Source organism: Pelmatolapia mariae, linkage group LG14 (genome assembly GCF_036321145.2).
Source record: "Pelmatolapia mariae isolate MD_Pm_ZW linkage group LG14, Pm_UMD_F_2, whole genome shotgun sequence".
NCBI classification, from domain to species: Eukaryota; Metazoa; Chordata; class Actinopteri; order Cichliformes; family Cichlidae; genus Pelmatolapia; species Pelmatolapia mariae.
Window position 1 is genome coordinate 30,554,591 of NC_086239.1, and position 23,201 is coordinate 30,577,791.

Consider the following 23,201-nt stretch of genomic DNA (forward strand, 5'->3'; position numbering starts at 1 on the left):
TTAAAGAGCAGCTACCTAAAACTACAAAGAAGTCAATAATCTCCTTAGTAGTGTTACATTCTCACTTTGTATGACTCTGGATAGTCTGAAAAACAGTCTTGAACCAGAAGGACTTGACTCCCTCATATAACTCTGAAACGCATACCTTAGCAGATAACCCTAAAACTTGAGACGTAATAACATTTTTATTTCGCTCGTAAATAGTTTGTTGCTCTATAACAAAGCCTGATGTAAAGCTAAGGCATGCTATTTTTCATCAGAACCACCCGTGTGCTGCTACTGTTGGGGTGCAGTAGCTCCACCACCCCACTATGGGGAGGAGGTGGGTTTGTGTACTGAAGTTTATATAGTGAGAATTATAAAAGTTGATGGACTCTGAATAAACTGATACCAGCACACAAATTGCTAGGCCCAAAGTTGTTATACTGGAGCATGAAAAATATATTGTGGCGTGTTGGGAGCGGCTAGTTATTTCCCATCATGCCTTGGGAACATGTGTTGCTGTTGAAGACGAGGAAACTGTGTTATTTACATCTGTTATTGTTACATGTTATTGTTACATATATGTTATACCATGAGTGAGTTCATGTGCTGTGTTATTGACCAGAAGCACAGTGTAGTACAGCAAGCTATTGAAAAAAGAGCCTCCCCTTTTTGGTTGGGTTTGAATAGCAGGCTCAACTGTTTTGGGAGTCCATTGTTGGAAAGATTCCTCAGCTCACAACAATATGCTTGTAAGTATGAGTATAATCTGAGCTTATGTTAAACAAATCATGTAAAATCGTTCTGTAGTCATAGTGGAAGCTAACATGTAGTTGCACTGGTGATGCTAATTTTTTTCACTCTTTCTCTTGGTTATACCAGCTGTAATTTGAGTTACTAAGGCTTCAGTCTGCACCATGTAACATGAGAAATATATTATGTTCTAAATGTATGTTGTAATATGGGTTTTTTATGTGTTAGGGAGATATATTAGGGAGACAAACCCCGCAGTGACAGCTGGAAGCGTTTGCCTGTCCTTTTGAAGAACTGTATATCTATCTGCCAAACTAGTAAAAAAGCATTCTGATCAGTCATAGTGAGTTCTGTAAAAGGAAGGATGGATAAAATGCTGGAAACAAGGTCAAGAGTGTCCAGTTCTTTATGGTCTAGCCAACTTACATCATCATCTACTGCTGCCGCCAGAGCATGAGCAAAAGCAGAAGCTGCCCGTGTCCAGCTATAATTTACCAAGCAGGAAGCTAACATCCCAAAACAACAGGCAAAACAGCTTAAAAAGAAAGCAGGTCTGAATGCGGAGCTACATATACTCAAATCACAGAAAGCAGCTGCAGCAGCACTAGCTGAAGCTCAAGCTTGGGAAGCATCTAAGCAAGAAAGTGAGCATCCACAACAGCCCCAGCGAGACAACATGCAGCAAATCAATCCAACAGAACGAGTGCAAGAGTATGTTCAAATTCATATTCAAATTTTTATTCTTCACACACACAACCATACACAGTATGACATGTGCGGTAACAATCAGAATTCAGCGACGATCTGCAGACTCCACGAGTTAATTGTTCTGATCTCCCATTTTCTCTGGTGCCACAGCCAGCCACGACCATCAATGCAACACCAAAGCTTGCAAAGAACCAAGTATCTGTCAGCCCAGTATGAACAACAACCAAGAGTTCACACCTTTGCTAGTTTTCTATGCTTTGAGCCCAAAGAGAGAGTCTTGCAACTGGAGCTGTGGAGGACAGCCAGCAAATAATGATCCATTTCAGCATGCTCAGTCCAAGGTATGGACACCCACACCTGTAAGGGGTAGTCATGCTGACACTTGAGATCTAACAAAATATGTGAAACGAAAAGAGGTGATCAGCTCTGGCCTGCTGAGATTTGATGATCGTCCAGGAAGCGTCCAAACGTCCAGAAAACTACTACTGGGCTTGGAAGGCTTCCTTTCTAAGTGCAATTCAAGATCTCTAAGTAATGCCTCAAGAAGAGCTAGACCTGCTTTCCAAATGGCTAGGGCCACAATCAGCTGCACAGGCCAAGAGAATTAGGGCTGCATACGTAAACAATACCACTTCAGGTCTTCAGATGGTGTAGCAGAAACTCGAGGAGTGTTTTGGTGTACCAGGAGTCATTGAACATGCTCTTTTAAAGAAAATAAAGGATTTTGGGATGAGATGGATTGGAGAACGAAGGCAAAAGAGCCTTTTGAGTTTTTCACACTTTTTCTTTACTACATAATTCCATATGTGCTCATTCATAGTTTTGATGCCTTCAGTGAGAATCTACAATGTAAGTAGTCATGATAATAAAGAAAAAAAAAATTAAATGAGAAGGTATGCCCAAACTTTTGACTGTTAGTGTATTTTCTTGTGAGTTCCTTTTACCAGACACGCACACATACATACTTGTATGTATGTTTTTTTTCTACACTTATGTTACCTTTACCATGATTGTTAACTCACACAAGAGCAAGTCAAAGTCCTAGGTATATAGCAGCGGTCCCCAACCTTTTTTGCGCCACGATCCGGTTTGTGTCTGACAATATTTTCACGGACCGGCCTTTAAGGTGTCGCGGATAAATACAACAAAATAAAACCAGCGAAAAAAAGAAGATTTATTCATAACACACGTGAAAAGACCCAGGAAAACCGAGTTACCGAAAAAAAACAATAAAAAATAACGCTAAAAACCCTGAAAACCATACATTTCACACCCAAGTCTCAACTCTCGTGGCCCGGTACCAAATGACTCACGGACTGGTACCGGTCCGTGGCCCAGGGGTTGGGGACCGCTGGTATAGAGGACAGACAATGTCCTCTAGTGTGATGCTTTTAGGCATCACTCCAGAGGATACAGTTTTCATACAACCAGACTGAATATCTTTAAAAAGGTTTTAAAACCAGTGTATGAAATTAGTTTGAGTGATTTTAGTCCTATTTTGCCATTTGGAGTTTGCCATCATATATTTTAAATTCAATTTGCAATTTTACCCACCATAGATGTACTGTTATGCAGCCCTCCAAAAAAAGAAAAAAAAATACTCACTGCATATGACTGGAGGTGAATGAAAAAAATCAAAAACCAAAGATTTCTTAAGTTTTTCTATTATCATGAATCTTTTTTTATTCAATGTCCTATAGTATGACATGCATAAAATAAACAAAATATGCTTCAAATTTTAACATATCTTTGAAAAAGTAGAAATATCAGATCAGGGGAGATGCATTTATCACTCTTCTTGTGTTAGTAATAATTATAATGATAATGTAATGGAAAGTATTTGCCTTGCAAAACATTTCTTGTCACAGCATAGGACACATTCAGGTTGCAGCTTAATGAGGATGTTTCAAAGTGTTAACTGACAAATACAGTCAGCACTAATATTTCATATAATATATCCATTTGTGAGTTAGCAGCACACTTCAGTATGTGGGTTGTATCCCAAAAAACCTCTCATATATAAGATGAAAATGTTTTTAGTTTATAGAAAAAAATCTATGAACATAATTTAAAAATTTAGACATCTTTCTTTTCACGGTCCGTTCTTATCCCATCTCATGTTTGCTATTTTAGTAGTTGAACAACAAAAAGATCCTCTTACTCTCTTGATGTGACCCTTGACTTCTTAGCAGTTACTAAATTTTTTAATGACAACCTTAACTGTTTTCACAAAGGAAATAAATATTCTTAGGGTCATAAAAGTCTGCTTAGACAATATTAAAAAATTTATTTTGTTATTTTGTTTCAAAATAAAGTAATTACTTAATTGTTATTGTCACGCAGTGTTGCTCACAAAAAAACAAACAATAAATAATCACTATAAAAACTATCAAAGAATCAATGAGAGAAGATTTTAGGTCGGTACTTAAATCGTAAACTTGTGGTCTATGGATTTTAATCAAAACTCAGAAAAGTCCCAGAGTGAATTGTAACATTTGTGTTTCAGAATTTATTTGTGTAAGAAAATTATCTTCAGCATTTTCGCATTAAATGTGACTTCTCACCTAAATAGCGTTCAGAAGTTCACACATCACCAAATAAGATTTAGAAAGTGCATCTATGAATATTTTAATATTTCAATGCAATTCAATTTTATTTACATAGCGCCAAATCACAACAACAGTTGCCTCAAGGCACTTTATATTGTAAGGTATTTGTGCCCATTATTTTACAAGTAAGTGTATTCAGAGTTCACAAGACTCTAACCAGCTGTGTTAATCTTCCTGAATATCTTAAAGATCTTAATTTTAATTTCCTTTGTCCTGAGACAATACACAAAAGGATTTACAAGAGATGGACCGAGGATGGTGCCAATCAATAAACCCTGGCGTTCTTCAAGAGTTAATACCACACCAAACCTGGTCAAGATAACAATGACAAACTGAGGACAGTATAAACATGATACACAAATCAGATGACTCACAAGAGTGCTTCCCATTTTCTTTTTGTCATTATTTGATAATATTTTCACAAAAAATAAGATCCCACAATATGAAAGACAAATGAAAGTGAATGTGAAAAATGACAGAAAAAATGATATAATGGCAGTTTGGTTGAAATATTTCTCTGGGTTAACACAAGTGGTTCGCATTACTGCAGCATAGTCACAGAAAGTGTACCTAAGCCTCAAAAAGCAGTGAGGGAGCGGTGTAGCTGTTACAAGTGTAAAAAGCACAAAACTACAGGCAACAATCCACACAATGTATGTAAATACTAGTGTACGTGTATTTGTTAAATAACTATGGTACTGAAGAGGACAAATTATAGCAATTAACCGATCAAATGCCATAATTGTTAAAGAAAACATCTCCATTGTTGCTCCCACCTGGTAAACATACATTTGAATTAAGCACTCCACATATGATATGGTATTAACACCAGCAAGTAGAACCCCGATCATTGTTGGAGTGGCACTAGAGGTATAGAAGACGTCAACAACAGCAAGATTGCAAATCAGAAGATACATTGGTTTATGTAACTGCTTGTCAGAAACAATGAAGATGATATTGACCAAACTTGCAAAAACAGCTAATAAATAGGTTATCAGCATAACCCCACCAATTGCTACAGGCCTTTTGACTGTGTCAAAACCACCTATAATAAAATGTGTTAGTTTGATTGAAGCATTCTGTAAAGACATATTTAAGAAATATTAAATTACAAAATGTTTCAAGATGTAGCTGAAGAAGTAAAAATATGCTGAAAATGTTAACAATGATAAACAGTTGTAAAAAAAAAGAAACTGCTATAACCCTTCTAAACCCAAACAGGTTTGGGTTAACCACACAACAGTGCTTTCACATTTTAAGTCTCACAACAACAAGAAGTTTTAACTTGGCAGCTCCCTCATCCAATCACGACGGATATCAATTGTCTGTGTTTACATATCACCAGAAACTGCAGATTACATGATGTATGATGTCACCCCCATCCTCCAAAACCAATGGTAGATGAGGATAGATTGGAAATCATCAATTTTAAATTCCACTAATTCTATTTACATTCTTTGGCACAAAATGCCACAGGGCTTCATCAGTACCAATGAAGCCCCTTTTACCTCTGATGCTTCAAATGCTAGAACACCTATATAAAAAAAGAACCCCTACAACAAACAAATGAAAAAAGTAAATAAAAACAAACAACCATTTAGTGAATTCCAATATTGTATTATAATATAGACAGACTTTATGAAGAAAAGAACAATTTTTGGAGCATTTTTTAAGCACAAAATTCATATTGATTAAAAAATTCATATTGATTAAATAAAACATATGCAGGCCTTTTTACTGAGGAGATGCAGCCTAATATGCATAAATTAAGCAGATAAATGCATTGGTATAGCACTCTTCTACTCTGTGCATGTTCATATTTACTAACACACTTTCATACAGCACTTAAAGACTTTTTAACAATTGTAAATAAACTGGTCTATTTCTTGAATAGGTTCTGAGCCACAATTTAACGTTTGAACTGGTATTTGTGTAGAAATGCATAAATGTGTTGTGGATGCATCACACAATATTTTTATTTTTAGAAATAATGTTAGTAATAATGTTAGTATTTTTAATTTAAGTAAATTAAAAAAAATTCATTTCATTTGAAATATATATAAGATATACAAAAAAATAGATTTAATCTTTTGTCCAACTAAACTTTCTTAGAAAAGAAGACACAACTTTCACTGTGTTACCTCTTACGTTTGCTCATTAGGTTAATGACTTCTTTGTTTACAAAGGGCTGACAGGAAAGATGTGTCATACTCACCCCTCTTGAGTGAATTATAATCAGTACCTAGCTCCAGTAATGAACCTCAGAGGGTCACAATACTTTTGTCTTTTATTTCTGTATGTGATATATAGATATGTCAAGATTTTGGCTTGATAAAGTTGGGCTCACATCATTACACATCTGAAGTAAAAATCACTCATTTGTTTGTGTTGTGAAGAACAAGATGAGGAGACCAGGATTGCCACCAGGAGAATTACACCCCAGAAAATATTCTGTATGTGAACCATTTTGTTGTCCTTTGTGCTATTTGTTAAAGAAGCTTCATCTAATGATTGTGCAGATTATTTTTCTCTTTTTTCTCTCAGTGACTATCGAGACGGACTCAATTTACTGTGAACTTTTGGATTTTTATACTGGACTGTTTCGGCTGTCTCCTCGCTCACCTGCCTGCCTCCCCGCCCAGCTGCTCCACTGCCATCTGGACCACCCCCCTATGGCTTAGCCTCCACTCCTGCTTAAGTAAGATTGTGGCATTACCCTGTGATATTTTAGTTATTATTTTGGTCAAGCCGTTAATCAGTATTGTTCCCCTACTCTTCACAGTGACGCTCCCTCACCTATATGCCTCGTCCCCAGAGTTCCTGCACTGGAAAATACCCAGTGTCGGGTTCTCTTCCCTGTCCTTGACAGCCCCAAGCCTCACGGTATTCAATAAATTCGGCTGTTTCTCCTGTTTCAGATTGTTTAGTTTTAGTGTGTTTTGGCTCGCAACACGCAGGGCATCGTTCTCTTAGTGTTACTCAGACTATTCGTGTTCATAACGTTAACCGTGGTGAGAGATGTTAGTGTTTATTGTACTTAGGAAATTCTGCATTTTGAGTCAAGGGTTCATGTGCTAGGTTATGCCTGAATATTAAGATAATCATTTAAGTTTCTGAGTGAATCCTTGGTTTTGTAATTTCCTCAGAAGACCTCGAAACTGAGACAGTTGTTTAGCATGTGTGGAAGGCACGCTCACTTTAAGTTCTCGATTATTCATCATGTTAGTCTTTTACCTTGTGTACATTAAGTAACTTTCACTTCACACCTGCTTCTCCGCATGCTTTCTGCATTAGAGTCCTCCCTTATCTTTTTGCCAGTAAACACTGTTACAGTGTAGCTATGTGCTGGAAATGTTACAGATGCAAAAGTTGGAGAGCCAACTTTATGAAGGAAAGTAACTTGTGTCACATTGACATGGCTATCAAAAAATGTACTGAGGGCTCCTATGCGTGTGTCCCAATCCAGCGGTACCATTGGTAGGCCGGGTCATTTGAAAGCAGCAAGAACATAAAGGCCAAAAGTGAATGGCTGTTAAATGGAACTTGACCTCCATCATCAAATCATGTCTCCCTTTTTAAGGATTTTGCTGGGACCACAGGAAAGAGTGCTGTGACGACTGGAACGCTGCTCATACAGAGTGTGTAAAAGCCTGTATCAATAAAACGCATAGCAAGGTGCAATGCTGTGTGTGTGTGTGTCCTCATTCTTGTCATACTCAAGAAGTACCAAAGGCTGAGAGAAGCGGTTGAGAAGATGTGGAGGTTGAAGGCAACAGTGGTCCCAGTGGTAATGGGAGCACTTAGGCAGTGACCCCCAAGCTAGGTCAGTGTCTCCAACAGATCCAGGGAACAACATCCAAGATTCCTATCCAGAAGAGTTGTAGGAACAGAAAAGATACTGCGCAGGACTCTCAAGCATTTGATGTGTGATTGTGTTATAAAGTTGCTTGCATATCCGATGTAACTTCATGAAACAATCATTATTGCACAATTTGTTAAAGAGCAGCTACCTAAAACTACAAAGAAGTCAATAATCTCTTTAATAGCGTTACATCCTCACTTTGTATGACTCTGGATAGTCTGAAAAACAGTATTAAACCAGAAGGGCTTGACTTCTTCATAACTCTGAAATGCATACCTCAGCAGATAACCCTAAAACTTGAGACATAATAACAATTTTATTTAGCTTGTAAATAGTTTGTTGCTCTATAACAAAGCCCGACGTAAAGCTAAGGCATGCTATTTTTCATCAGAACCACCCGTGTGCTGCTACTGTTGGGGTGCAGTAGCTCCACCACCCCACTGTGGGCAGGAGGTGGGTTTGTGTACTGAAGTTTATATAGTGAGAATAATAAAAGTTAATGGACTCTGACTAAACTGATACCAGCACACAAATTGTTAGGCCCAAAGTTGTTATACTGGAGAATGAAAAATATATTGTGGCGTGTTGGGAGCGGCTAGTTATTTCCCATCATGCCTTGGGAACATGTGATGCTGTTGAAGACGAGGAAACTGTGTTATTTACAGCTGTTATTGTTACATGACTCTTAACTGTTCCTGTTAATGCTACAGTGTAAATTAAGTGGCAGTGGACAGAAATGTTATACCATGAGTGAGTTCATGAGCTGTGTTATTGACCCTCTGAAGCACTGTGTAGTAGAGCAAGATGTCTAATAAAAAACCTCTTTTTGGTTGGGGTGGAACAGCAGGCTCAACCTTTGTGGGGGTCTGTTGTTGGAAAGATTTTTGGCTCACCACAATATGCTTGTAAGTATGAGTATATTCTGAGCTTATGTTAAGCAAGTGATGTGAAATGGTTCTGCATTCCCTCATAGCAGAAGCTAACATGTGGTTGCACTGGTGATGCTAATTGTGTTAGTGGGTCTGTAGGAAATTCCATTATATATTAGCATTAAGCTAGTGGGATGAGCACTAGATATTTTTTTCCAACTCTTTCTCTTGGTTATACCAGCTGAAATTTGATTTACTAAGCCTTTACCATGTAATATGAGAAATATATTATGTTCTAAATGTATGTTGTATTATGGGTTTTTATGTCTGTAGTTTAAAATGCCTTCATTAGGGAGACAAACTCTGCAGTGACAACTGGAAGCTTTTGCTTGTCCTTTTGAAGAACTGTGTATCTGTGGTGACACGAAGGCGGATAACCAGTAAAGGTGACTAAAGGTTGTTGACAGCGCCACCTGGGGAGGGCGTTACACCCCAGGAGATTTCTATAGCCAATGCAAATGTTATACTTGTTACAAAGGCCTACAGGCTCGTTATTAGCAACCAGAGGTAAGGCAGGTCAATTTTTAAAATCAAAATTTGTTAGGAAATACTACTAAAATCATAGAGCTATAAAATAGAGGACTTCTTAAAGTAACAGGGCTGACAATGCAGAACCATTAATTAAAATACTTTATTAACAAATATTAATTTAAAAAAAAACAAGGCTGGCTGCCACAGTGCTACCTGAGTTAAAATAGCAGCTTGATAAAATAACTAACCAAAATGGTGGAGACCAGCCACTTGAGGAGGTAACCTACAGAGAGGAGTGCCCAAGGGTGCCACCAATTACTCACCCTTGTAGTTCCACTGCAAACCTCACCGTCACTCTCACCGCAATCTAAATGGTGCAATCTACCCATTTCCCAGTGTGTACACTCTCATGCATCAGGGGGAATTCAACCTCACGTGCCTAGCCCCAAAACAATCGGCCGTACCTCCACTAAAGCAAAAAAACAAAACATAAAACATTAAACCAGTCAGTAAAAGAGATAAACGAAACAAGAACAAATACACCCTAAGATACAATTCTTTAGAAAAGCATGATTAAAATCAAAAAAGTAAATAAACCATAAAACAAGGAGCCAGTTGAGGCCAGTCTATAAAAGATTATAAAATAACAACAAGGCTACAACAAGACAGCAGCAGTGTGTGGGCCTGTAACAAAAGAGGGAAAGTTGCCAAAGCTTCAGAGTGGACCACATCTGTTCCTTATGACAACCTCTGATTAACAGCTAAGGGAGGGGTGAATACCATGTATGGGCCAACCTCTACCAAATCTACCTCACTACATATCTGCCAAACAGGGCATCAATGTACATGGAGGGCAGAATAGTAAACAAGCGTTCTCATCAGTCATAGTGAGTTCTGTAAAAGGAAGGATGGATGAAATGCTGGAAACAAGGTCAAGAGTGTCCAATTCTTTATGGTCTAGCCAACTTACATCATCATCTACTGCTGCCGCCAGACCACGAGCAAAAGCAGAAGCTGCCCGTGTCCAGGTCTAATTTACCAAGCAGGAAGCTAACATCCTAAAATAACAGGCAAAACAGCTTAAAAAGAAAGCTGATCTGGATGCAGAGCTACATATACTCAAATCACAGAAAGCAGCTGCGGCAGCACTAGCTGAGGCTCAAGCTTGGGAAGCATCTAAGCAAGAAAGTGAGCATCCACAACAGCCCCAGCGAGACAACATGCAGCAAATCAATCCAACTGAACGAGTGCAAGAGTATGTTCAAATTCATATTCAAATTTTTATTCTTCACACACACAACCATACGCAGTATGACATGTGCGGTAACAATCAGAATTCAGCAACGATCTGCAGACTCCACAAGTTAATTGTCCGGATCTCCCATCTTCTCTGGTGCCACAGCCAGCCACGACCATCAATGCAACACCAAAGCTTGCAAAGAACCAAGTATCTGTCAGGCCAGTATGAACAACAACCAAGAGTTCACACCTTTGCTAGTTTTCTATGCTTTCAGCCCAAAGAGAGAATCTTGCAACTGGAGCTGTGGAGGACAGCCAGCATCGATGATCGATTTCAGCATGCTCAGTCCAAGGTATGGACACCCACACCTGTAAGGGGTAGTCATGCTGACACTTGAGATCTAACAAAATATGTGAAATGAAAGGAGGTGATCAGCTCTGGCCTGCTGAGATTTGATGATCGACCAGAAAACTACTGGGCATACAACCTTCAGGTGAGACGGGTAACAGCTACCTCGAGGTTCAAAAGAGAGAATGCAGTGCCTTTTCCTCCATTTTTCATTTTTTGTCAAACTTGTGAATGAGGAAGCCAAAATTCGTAATGACCCTAACTTTTCCTGTGTCACTGCTGCCAACACCAGCAACCCTAAAATCGAAAGGATGATACAACAGAAGTATCATTCGCCTGTTTCTGCTATGAGCACGGAGATATCAAGTGATGTGGGAGCCAGCCCAAACATTCCTACAGGCAAAAACAACTTGGACCCCGATAAACAATGTCAATTGTAATACATACTGTGAAAACCTAACAATCATATGACCCCCTATGAGCAAGCACTTTGGTGACAGTGGGAAGGAAAAACATCCTTTTAACAGTAGAGATAGTGCCCATTTCCCGAAACCAAACTGGAAGCTGGTTCCATAGAAGAAGGGCCTGAAAACTGAAGGTTCTCCCTCCCATTCTACTTTTAAATACTCTAGGAACAACAAGTAAGCCTGCAGTGCGAGAGTGAAGTGCTCTAATAGGGTGATATGGTACTATAAGGTCATTAAGATAAGATGGGGACTGATTATTTAAGACCTTGTATGTGAGGAGCAGGATTTTTAAGTTCAATTCTGGATTTAATAGGGAGCCAGTGAAGGGAAGCCAATATAGGAAAAATATGCACACTGAACCAGCAGGGACACCACTGCATCCTGCAGTCACATGCCTGGAGTGATGCTTTTGGGCATCACTCCAGGCATGTGGAGGATACAGTTGTCATGCAACAGGACCGAATATTTTTAAAAAGGTTTTAAAACCAGTATATGAAATTAGTTTGAGTGATTTTAGTCCTATTTTGCCATTTGGAGTTTGCCGTCATATATTTTAAATTTATTTTGAAATGTTACCTACTGTAGATGTACTGTTATGCAGCCCTCGAAAAAACTAACTGCATATTGCTGGAAGTGAATGAAAAAAAACAAAGATTTGTTATTTTTCTATTATCATTATCTTTTTTACATGAAAGCATGTATCGCTCTTACTCTCATCAAGCAGCGGGTGCTGCCGTGGGCACCTCGCCCATGCCAATGTGCTCACAGGCGGCAGGTAGTCCACGCGCAGCAGTCCCCCCTAGCTGATGTCAGAGCAGGAGATATTCACCCCTATGTATACAAACTGCAAAATCAATCGCGCATGAGCGAAGCCGCTGTCGACTTTGACTGAAGCTGTCTGATGAGGCTTGCTATGTCCATTTTGATGGTTAATGGTTAAAAATGTTCTTCTTTTATTGTTACTTTTTAATAATAACAAGGTTTAAAACTACTTAAAAAGACAACACACACACACACACAGAAAGTCTGAAAAAAAATTTAATTTAACATTTAAAAAAAACAATAATTGCTAAAAGATTTTTTTTACTCACTTTATGTCTCTTCCACAATGTTATTTCTCTCTCCTACACCGTCTGTTACAATGCAAATTAGGTGATGACATCATTCAGCAGCTTCTAGCGACTTTTAGGACAGCCAATAGCAATTTTCCTTGCTGAGGAGTTGGCAGCACTGCCTACACCCCCCTCAGACGAAGTGGCAGGCCCACCACAAAGACTGTTACAACCTGGCCTGAAAATGCTCTCTCCAAACTACAGGACTGCTTCACACAGACAGACTGGGAGACATTTGAACACCAGGAACTTGAAACTTTCACAGGATCAGTACTGGTCTATATCAAGTTCTGTATTGCAAATGTGACTGTGGACAAAAGCATTCGGGTTTTCCCAAACCAAAAACCCTGGATGACCAGCGAGATCAGCTCACTCCTCAATGCACACGATGCCGCCTTCTGGTCAGGTGAGAGCTCTGTACGGGAGTTCAGAGCTTTGAACTGCAGTTCAAACCACAACAACAATCTCATCATCAAGTTTGCTGATGACACCATGGTAGTCGGACTCATCTCAAAGGGAGACGGGGCAGACTACAGAGAGGAAGTCCTGAAGTTGGCAGTGGGCTGCCCTCTCCCCTCCCTGATGGACATTTATTCCTCCCACTGCTTCAGCAGAGCAGTAAACATCATCAAGGATAGTTCCCACCCTGGTTTCAACATGTTCTACCTGTTTCCCTCGGGGAAGCACTACAGGTGCATCAGCATAAAACCCCACAGACTCAAAAACAGTTTCTTTCCAAAGGCCATAACCACCCTGAACTCACACATGCATCGATAACACAGCCCCCAACCCACCCCACCCCCCAATTTTTTCCATTTCCTCTATGAACCAAATGTATATATACACACATATACATATATATATATATACACACATATACATATATATATATACACACATATACATATATACAGTGTTGGGGAGTAACGGAATACATGTACCGCCGTTACGTATTTAGAATACAAAATATGAGTAACTGTATTCCGTTACAGTTACCGTTTAAAAGGTGGTATTCAGAATACAGTTACTTTGTTGAAATAAATGGATTACACGGCGGTACTTTCCTGTTTCATATTGTGGCGGGTCAGGACTGTTTGGGTTTGTTTGACAGCTATGTTCTGTTGTTCCAGGCGGCAGCGTTACGGTTGCCATGGTTACAGGGTGACGCTCTCTCTCTCTCTCTCTGCGTGTTTCCTGGGTGAGAGAGCGCTTTTTTGTTGTTGTTGTTGTGCTAAGCTAAAAGGCAGAATGCTACAGACATGGCCCTAAAGAATGTAGCCTCATGGGCAGTGTAGTCCGTGCTGCAGCGAGAATGGACTGCCATACACGTTATGTGTCTGTGAGCGAGGGAGGGAGAGAAAGGAAAGGTCCGAGCTGTCACGGAGCAAAAACGGGAGCTGGAAGCATGTAAATATAATAATAACCACTGCAGCCAAGAAGAGTGCCTGACGAGCCCATTTGTAAGTAAGCTATTAAGACTCGACTGTACACTGTGTTCGTGTTTTCCTCCGGAAAAAATAAGTTCCGTTGGAGCAGCCTTTCAACGCCTCTCTCTGTCTCTAGCAAAGTTGACCCAGACAACAAAGTAAAGTTATTTTTCGGCTACGAGCCCGACACGAACCCGACGTATTAGCCAGATGTCCCTTTACTACGGTTCGGAGCCGCGGACCTTCAGTAACAGTAATAAATCACAGCAATAGTACATTCACGTAGTTGTAAACAGCATGATAATATATTAAGTAAGTAATCCAAAGTATTCAGAATACGTTACCCTCATTGAGTAACGTAACGGAATACGTTACAGAATACATTTTGGGGCATGTATTCGGTATTCTGTAATGGAATACATTTTAAAAGTAACCTTCCCAACACTGCATATATATATATACACACACATATATATATATATACACACATATACATATATATATACATATACATATACACGTGTGTGTGTATGTATATATATATATATATATATATATATACACACACACGTGTATATGTATATATATAAATTATATATATATATATATATATATATATATATATACACGTGTGTGTATATATATACACACATATATGTATATATATACACACATATATGTATATATATGTATGTATATATGTATATGTATATGTGTATATATATATATATACATACATACACAATCTGTTGTGTAATTATGTAGACCAATAGGCTGTACCACATCCCTTTGTAACACCATGTTGTTCCCAATGCACAGGACAGTGAACCAACCCTGTCAGATGACTGTGGTTTGGAGGAAGTCCCTGTAAGTGCATGCATAATTTGGCCTGAATGTGTATCTACTTGTGTACTTCCATGTGTTTCTGACTGCAGTATGGTTTGCAGGCAAAGAGGCCGGCAGAGGGGCCTGATACAGAGGTGGGTGGGCAGTCTTGGAATTAATTCTACCTCCTATATGACATGTATTGACCGTCAAATGTTGTCTCTACAATTGAAACAGGGTGACATCCGTGTGCTCTATAAGAGAAGTCTCCAGCAGAAAATAGAGTACACTGAGCTGAAGAAACAGAAGCTTCTCGGTGACATCGAACTTCAAGCTCTAATGAGGCAAAAAGTTCAACTGGAAATCGAGTTGCTACAGAAGGAACTATAGAGTAAGTAACAATACACTTTCATACAGAGAACTATTGGTAACCTTGCGTGGTACAGTATATATGATTTTCTTTTCCAGGCAAATGATGACTGCCTTCTGTTGGATGAGACGGCAAAAGATGCCCAAATAAATCTCAAAGGAAAATATGTTTTGTCAAGTGTTTAATATACGAAATTGTGTTGGACAATTCTGTCCCGTGCAGCTCTGCCACTAGGTTGGTCCAAGTGCACTGGCTGGAGGTCATCAACAGGCTGCACCTCCACCACGGGGGTCCTCTCCTTTCTGATGGTGGCAATGTTGTGCAGTACAGCACATGCAACAATAATGTCACATGCCCTGTCAGGTGCAACCCTCAGACCTTTCAGACACTGAAATCTCCCCTTTAATTGCCCAAAGGTCATTTCAATGCGTGCCCTTGTCCTGGCTAGAGCTGCATTGTAGCGGGTCTGTGGCCCAGGGTTGGGGTCAGGGAACGGTGTCAGGAAGTACTGCCTGCATGCATAACCCCTGTCTCCAAGGAGAATCCCATCGTAGGCCCCTGTTTAATGGTGAAATGCTGTTATGTTAGGCCCAAAATAAGTATGACATATCAAAATAAGTATGACATATCAAAATAAGTCTCTTTTTCTTACCACGCTCAAATAATGTGCATAACCCTGACTCTCTGAAGATTCTTGAGTCATGCACTGATCCGGACCATTTAGCTTCCACATTTGTGATGTGGCACATGGAGTCACACACCATCTAAGAGATGTCAGTATATATGAACACACTCCATTCCATTATATATTACCATCTGAAATATTAGTATTACTCACCTGCACATTTATACTGTGGACCCCCTTTCGGTTGACAAAATCCCCTTCATTGGGGCCTGGGGGGGCCTTGATTGCAATGTGTGTGCAGTCTATGGCACCAATCACATTGGGGAAGCCTGCAGACAATCGCGCTACAGTTACAGACATAGGTCATGATTGCATCACATTCATTATCGATTTTCATGTACCTGCAATGGCAAAAAAGCCCTGTTTGACAACCTGTGGTCTCACGTGGCTTGGGAAAACCACAAACACACCCAGGAAATGCTTGAGTGCCAGGTATACTTTGCGAATGGCACGGCAGACAGCACTCTTGCCAATGTTCTCTGCGTCTCCAACAGCGTACAGAAACGTGCCACTCGCAAAGAAACGCAAGGCAATGCACACAGTTTGTGCAGTTGTTAATGCCCGACTACGGTGAGTGGAACTCTTAACACAGGGATCCAACAAGTTGGTTAAGTAAATAATACCCTCACGGGAAAATCGATATCTCTCTATGAGCACACTGTCGCGCTGAGCTAAAGGATCCTGTCTATCCCGCAATATTCTGTAAACTCTCCTTATCAATCTTGCACCTTCCGCAATGGGTTGCTCGCGTACAAACGGACAGGACATGGCTGCGACAGACTTCCCAAATCCACCTTCGCTTTTATAGCCGTGGTCTCTCATCTTGATTGCACGTAGTAATTTACTATTACTACCCTAAAATATGAATTACATCTGACATAATCTACTACATGACATAGAATGATTAATAGTACATTTCCCTTTTTTTCGGAAATGACCTGTATGTATCTGTATGAAATCAATAAAAGAATCAAATACTGCATTATCTTTAGTTACATTGATAATATTTATTTATGGTAAAACAGTGGCGAAATATCGCTGTTGCTTTCGTATAAATGCAACGGACATACCTGAGTGGCCGCGATCTAATCTTGTTTACATAAAGTAAGCCTGCTCCCAAGCAGGTTTACGCTTACGGATCTGTTGCTATGACAGCAAGTCCCGGATGAGCTTCGGAGAACCGAACGATCCAAGATCACGCAAAATCGTCAACAATCAAATCCGGCTAACTTACTTAGCGAGGTACGAAGAACGGACCCCTGCTCTTCCTGTTTTTGCCACTTTGTCACTTCTGTAAATAAACACTCACTCGCACCCCAGCCAGTACCTGCATTTTGGATCCTTTTCTCAATACACCGCACGACTTCTGCCCCAGCCGTGACACATTCTATTCTATTCTATTCTATTCTATTCTATTGTACCATAAAAACTTCTCATATGTAAGATGAAAATGTTTTTACTTTATAGAAAAAAAATCTGTGAAGAAAATGTCAAAATTTTGACTTTCTTTTCACTGTCTCTTCCTATCCAATCTGAAGTTTGCTATTTTAGTAGTTGATTCAACAAAAAGTTCCTCTTGCTGTCTTGATGTGACCCTTGACTTCTTGACAGTTACTGCCACTGAAAACAGTTAAGGTTGTCATTAAAAAATTGACAACCTTAACTGTTTTCACAAAGGAAATACATATTTTTAGGGTCATAAAAGTCTGCTCAGACAACATTAACACATTTATTTTGTTATTTTGTTTCAAAATAAAATAATTACTTAATTGTTATTGTCACACAGTGTTGCTCACAAAAAACAATAAATAATCACTTTAAAAATATCAAAGAATCAATGAGACAAAATGTTAGTTCGGTACTTAAATTTGATTTTAATCAAAACTCCGAAAAGTCCCAGAGTGAATAGGAACATTTTGTGTTTCAGAATCTTCAACATTTTTGCATTAAATGTGACTTCTCACCTAAATAGGGTTCAAAAGTTCACAAATCACCAAATAAGATTTAGAAAGTGCATATATGAATATTTTAATATTTCAATTCAATTTAATTTTATTTATATATCGCCAAATCACAACAACGGTCGCCTCAAGGCACTTTTGTAAGGTATTTCTGCCCATTATTTTACAAGTAAGTGGAATGCAGTTCACAAGACTCTAACCAGCTGTGTTAATCTTCCTGAATATCTTAAAAATCTTATTTTTAATTTCCTTTGTCCTGAGACAATACACAAAAGGATTTACAAGAGATGGACCGAGGATGGTGCCAATCAATAAACCCTGGCGTTCTTCAAGAGTTAATACCACACCAAACCTGGTCAAGATAACAATGACAAACTGAGGACAGTATAAACATGATACACAAATCAGATGACTCACAAGAGTGCTTCCCATTTTCTTTTTGTCATTATTTGATAATATTTTCACAAAAAATAAGATCCCACAATATGAAAGACAAATGAAAGCGAATGTGAAAAATGACAGAAAAAATGATAGAATGGCAACTTGGTTGAAATATTTCTCTGGGTTAACACAAGTGGTTCGCATTACTGCAGCAAAGTCACAGAAAGTGTACCTAAGCCTCGAATAGCAGTGAGGGAGCGGTGCAACTGTTACAGGTGGAAATAGTGCAAAACTACAGGCAACAATCCACACAATGTATGTAAATACTAGTGTACGTATATTTGTTAAATAACTATGATACTGAAGAGGACAAATTATAGCAATTAACCGATCAAATGCCATAATTGTTAAAGAAAACATCTCCATTATTGCTCCCACCTGGTAAACATACATTTGAATTAAGCACTCCACATATGATATGGTATTAACACCAGCAAGTAGAACCCCGATCATTGTTGGAGTGGAACTAGAGGTATAAAGTATGTCAACAACAGCAAGACTACAAATCAGAAGATACATTGGTTTATGTAACTGCTTGTCAAAAACAATGAAGATGATATTGACCAAATTTGCAAAAACAGCTAATAAATAGGTTATCAGCATAACCACACCAACTGCTACAGGCCTTTTGACTGTGTCAAAACCACCTATAATAAAATAAGTTAGTTTGATTGAAGCATTCTGTAAAGACATATTTAACAAAAATAATTAAATTACAAAAGGTTTCAAGATGTAGTTGAAGAAGTAAAAATGTGCTGAAAATGTTAACAATGATAAACAGTTGCAAAAAACAAAACAAAACAGTTTTAACCCTTCTAAACCCAAACAGGTTTGGGTTAACCACACAACAGTGCTTTCACATTTTAAGTCTCACAACAACAGGAAGTTTTAACTTGGCAGTTCCCTCATCCAATCACGATGGATATCAATTGTCTGTGTTTACATATCACCAGAGACTGCAGATTACATGATGTATGATGTCACCCCTACCCTCCAAAACCAATGGTAGATGAGGATAGATTGGAAATCATCAGTTTTAAATTCCACTAATTCTACTAATTCTGCTTTTACCTCTGATGCTTCAAATGCTTGAACACCTATATAAAAAAGAACCCCTACAACAAACAAATGAAAAAGTAAATAAAAACAAACAACCATTTAGTGTATTCCAATATTATACTATAATATAGACAGACTTTATGAAGAAAAGAACAATTTTTGGTGCAATTTTAAGCACAAATTTCATATTGATTGATTATATTGAAAACATATGCAGGCCTTTTTACTGAGGAGATGCAGCCTATTATGCATAAATTAAGCAGATAAATGCATTGGTATAGCACTCTTCTACTCTGTGCATGTTCATATTTACTAACACACTTTCATACAGCACTTAAAGACTTTTTAACCATTCTAAATAAACTGGTCTATCTCTTGAATAGGTTCTGAGCCAAAACTCATAAATGTGTTGTGGATAAATGTATGCGTCACACAATATTTTTTATAAATAATGTTAGTATTTTTAATCTAATTACATTTAAACATTTATTTCATTTAAAATATAAAAAAAATAAACAACTATACAAATAGATAGAGTTAATCTTTTGTCCAACTAAACTTTCTTACAAAACAGGACACAACTTTCAATGTGTTCCCCCTTAAGTTTGCTCATTAGGTTAATGACTTCTTTGTTTACAAAGGGCTGACAGGAAAGATGTGTCATACTCATCCCTCTTGAGTGAATTATAATCAGTACCTAGCTCCAGTAATGAACTTCAAAGGGTTTGGTGACACAATACTTGGTGTTTTTTATTCCTGTATTTGATATATAGATCAAGATTTGGGCCCACATCATTACACATCCGACGTGAAAACCACCCATTTGTTTGTGTTGTGAAGAACAAGATGAGGAGACCAAGATTGCCACCAGGAGAATTACACCCCAGAAAATATTCTGTATGTGAGCCATCTTGTTGTCCTTTGTGCTATTTGTTAAAGAGGCTTAATCTAATGATTGCACAATTTATTAAAGAGCAGCTACCTAAACACTACTCGTACACAAGTCAAAAATCTGCAATAGTGTTACATTCTCACTTCGTATCACACTGGATACTCTGAAAAACAGTCTCAAATCAGAAGTGCTTGACTCCCTGGTATAACTCTCAAATACGTAGCTTAAAGCAGATAACCCCAAAATTTGAGAGTAAATATAATCTCAATAATTTAGAATTTCATTGAGCCTGTAAAGAGTTTGCCACTCTATAAGAAAGCCCTCTCTAAAGCAACGGCATCCTACCCTGAAGAAAATAAGAACAACCCTAGGTTTCTCTTCAGTACTGTAGCCAGGCTGAAAGAGCCAGCTGTGTTGAAACAAGTATTCTTTTAAACTTAGCTAGTAAGGACTTTCTTCACAAATAAAATTTTAAACATTAAAAAAATGTCATAACTATCTCTCAGATGTATCACTACATACAGCTACTTTCATTACTACTTATTTATTTAGTCTTTCTCTGTGATGCTTGTGATTTAACTCCAGTAAACACCGAAAAGTTGAGTCTGAATATCTGAGTGCAAGGAACTTTATGACACAAGTTTATGTACATATAGGCACCTCTTGAGGAAAGCAATGTTGTGGAAATGTAATTTTTTAAACACTGAAATAAATTGTTGTTAGACATAAAAGTCATAGGCATATGTGAAGTTTTGGCCTGGGCCTTAAAACTGCAAAGGCGGCATGGCGCTGTCACGCTGATGGTAAAAACACAGCCTTTTTCCGCGGTGCCGCCGTGCCACAATCCCAGCCACCATTGACGAGTCGGATGCCCCGATTGAGAATCGGTGGGGGCGCAGAAGATGCTGTCGGTGAGTCGAGAACTATCGCCTGGTTGCCGAAGCTCCTAGTAGCCAGGAGAATGCGATTTGCTCGTTCTGCGAATGGTGAGGCCAGCTCGCACCGGCATCTGTTGGAGGAAGACGTGAGTTAAGAGGAATCCGTTCCTAGCAAGGACAGCGTGCTCTCAATGAGCCCGTACCAGGCCCGAGAGAGAGAGAGGAGTTTCTCTGCCTCCTCTGCATCGGAGAGGGAGTAGCGCCGCAGCAGCAGTGCCTTGAGAGCAGGGCCTTGAGAGCAGTGTATTTCCCTTGGGTGGGGGGGATCCCAGAGGAGGGTTATCACATAGCGGGTGGACAGCAGATCCAGCAAGGCCACCACATGATGGTATTTCGTGTCGTTGGTTGAAACGCCACGAAGAGCAAACTGAGCTTCGACGTGCACGTACCACGAAGGAGGGTCATGAAGCCCAAAATCCGGCAACTTAACTGCCATAGCAAAAATTAAAATGTATAGCTTTGCTATCACTTCTGACATAAATGAAGACGGAAAACTAAACAGCAGTGGCGTTTGTAGGGATACTGAAGTTGGGCTAGCTGGTATATAGTGATGTGCTACGTGGTGGCTAGCTACACAGCTATGGTTAGCATAATATAAACATAGTGAAGCTTGAGGATGAACGCTAACTTTTGTTCCACTCGATAAACGTTAACGTGAGGATTCCTGAAGGTAAGGGACAAATGCAATAGCATGGCAGGATGCTGTAAACGGACCAAACTTCAGTCAGGAGAACAACTGCAATATAAGGTTAGGCATTAATATACTGCTGCATGGGCTGGGCTGTATTTACATCGTAAAGTTTTAAAAACTGAGCTTTAAAATGAATAGTGACGATAAAAACTGAGAGAGGCTGACAGTGATCACTGACTTTTTAAGGGGCTTTTTCAGATTAAATAGCACAAAATACAAAGCATTAAAACAAGTTAAAAACACAACAGCCTTAATAAATGCAGAGTAGTTTGGACCCGGCAGCAGGGTTCATATGTCATCACTTAAATATTGGATATCCCACCTGCTGTAAATGTTTTAATGTAGTACAGTTGTTATTATTATCACTTGTCACATACAAGAAATAAAATTGTCTGTGTAAACTGTATGTGCATATATAGGCCTATACATAGGCCTATATATACACTGTACTATAATGTCGGTCATAAGTGTGGTACTTCAAGAGCCATATATTTTATGAGGTGGTACTCATTATGAAAGTTTGAGAACCACTGATCTAGAAAATGTAGAGCAGGCACAAAAAATGACACACAGGAAGAGTGCAACAGCCACCACAACACAAACTTTGGTTCATTTATTTGGTCCAGCTAGTGGTCAGTGCAGCGCATGCAGTGCATGCTGTGTCCTATGTGAAAGTGTCATGGTTCTGGGTCATTTTGACCCAGTATTTTGAGTTTCTTGTGCGTTGATGTCATTTTGTAATATGGTTGGTTACTGTAGGTTCATTTGGTAATCCTGATGATAGCTTTTGTACATTTAGGCTTCCCCTGTGTTTCATTCCCATGTTTCCCCAGCCCGTCGTGTCTCTCTCTCGTGCTCCCACGTGTTCCCTCGCTCCCTTTCATCTGCCTTTCCTCCACTCCTCTGTCAAACTCATGTCTCAGTCTTGTGCTTGTTCATTTCCTGTTTTATTGTGAAGGTCTTATGTTCCATGTTCAGTGTGTTTAGTCTTGCTTCCCTGGTCTCATCATGTCTAATTTGTCTCAGCTGCATTCCTCATGTGTTTTCTGTTTCCTCGTCGTTGTACTATGTATTTAAGCCTCTGTCTCCCTTGTTCCCTGTTGTGTGTTCTGCCTACCTGTCTGGTTAGTTTCATGTACATTCCAAGTTTAGTTAGTTTTGTATTTCCTGATGTTCAGCAATAAAGCTGCCTTTTGAATTTATATTCGCCTCTGTGAGTCTGCGTTTGGGTCCTCTCCTGCCTGCTTCACACAGCCAGCACATGACAGAAAGGGCCTTAAGAATGACATTACATGCAAAATACTTCTATACTCTGTACTGTTGTTTGACTACTTTGCAAAGGTAAATAAAACTCACAAAGATAGCTTGATTACGTGCACCTTGATTTACATCAGAATACCTCAACTCCATCCATCCATCCATCCATTTCCA

At 39.0% G+C, this 23,201-nt stretch overlaps 3 protein-coding genes across 3 annotated transcripts; all 3 read right to left on the reverse strand.

Moving 5' to 3' along the window:
- Positions 1-4,204: 4,204 nt before the first annotated feature.
- LOC134641545 (olfactory receptor 6M1-like) lies at positions 4,205-5,143 on the reverse strand. The gene has a single exon (XM_063494021.1). The coding sequence runs from the start codon at positions 5,141-5,143 to the stop codon at positions 4,205-4,207; it is 939 nt and encodes a 312-aa protein (XP_063350091.1).
- Positions 5,144-15,284: 10,141 nt separating this feature from the next.
- Positions 15,285-16,556, reverse strand: LOC134641546 (putative nuclease HARBI1). The gene is made up of 4 exons (XM_063494022.1): positions 16,130-16,556; positions 15,942-16,057; positions 15,756-15,867; positions 15,285-15,661 (listed from the first exon to the last, which is right to left on the reverse strand). Exons 1-4 carry the CDS (start codon positions 16,554-16,556, stop codon positions 15,285-15,287), a joined length of 1,032 nt encoding a protein of 343 aa, XP_063350092.1.
- A 1,388-nt stretch (positions 16,557-17,944) lies between these two features.
- Positions 17,945-18,883, reverse strand: LOC134641547 (olfactory receptor 6M1-like). Its single transcript, XM_063494023.1, has one exon. It carries the CDS (start codon positions 18,881-18,883, stop codon positions 17,945-17,947), a length of 939 nt encoding a protein of 312 aa, XP_063350093.1.
- Positions 18,884-23,201: the final 4,318 nt, after the last annotated feature.

What these genes read in the sequence shown, in the direction of transcription:
- LOC134641547 (XM_063494023.1), bottom strand. Translation starts at nt 18,883, where the DNA reads ATGTCTTTACAGAATGCTTCAATCAAACTAACTTATTTTATTATAGGT.
- LOC134641545 (XM_063494021.1), bottom strand. Translation starts at nt 5,143, where the DNA reads ATGTCTTTACAGAATGCTTCAATCAAACTAACACATTTTATTATAGGT.
- LOC134641546 (XM_063494022.1), bottom strand. Translation starts at nt 16,556, where the DNA reads ATGTCCTGTCCGTTTGTACGCGAGCAACCCATTGCGGAAGGTGCAAGA. An exon ending in TCCACAGTATAAATGTGCAG is followed by an intron (nt 15,868 to 15,941) that starts GTGAGTAATACT and finishes GACATCTCTTAG; the next exon opens with ATGGTGTGTGACTCCATGTG. An exon ending in ATGCACATTATTTGAGCGTG is followed by an intron (nt 15,662 to 15,755) that starts GTAAGAAAAAGA and finishes ACCATTAAACAG; the next exon opens with GGGCCTACGATGGGATTCTC.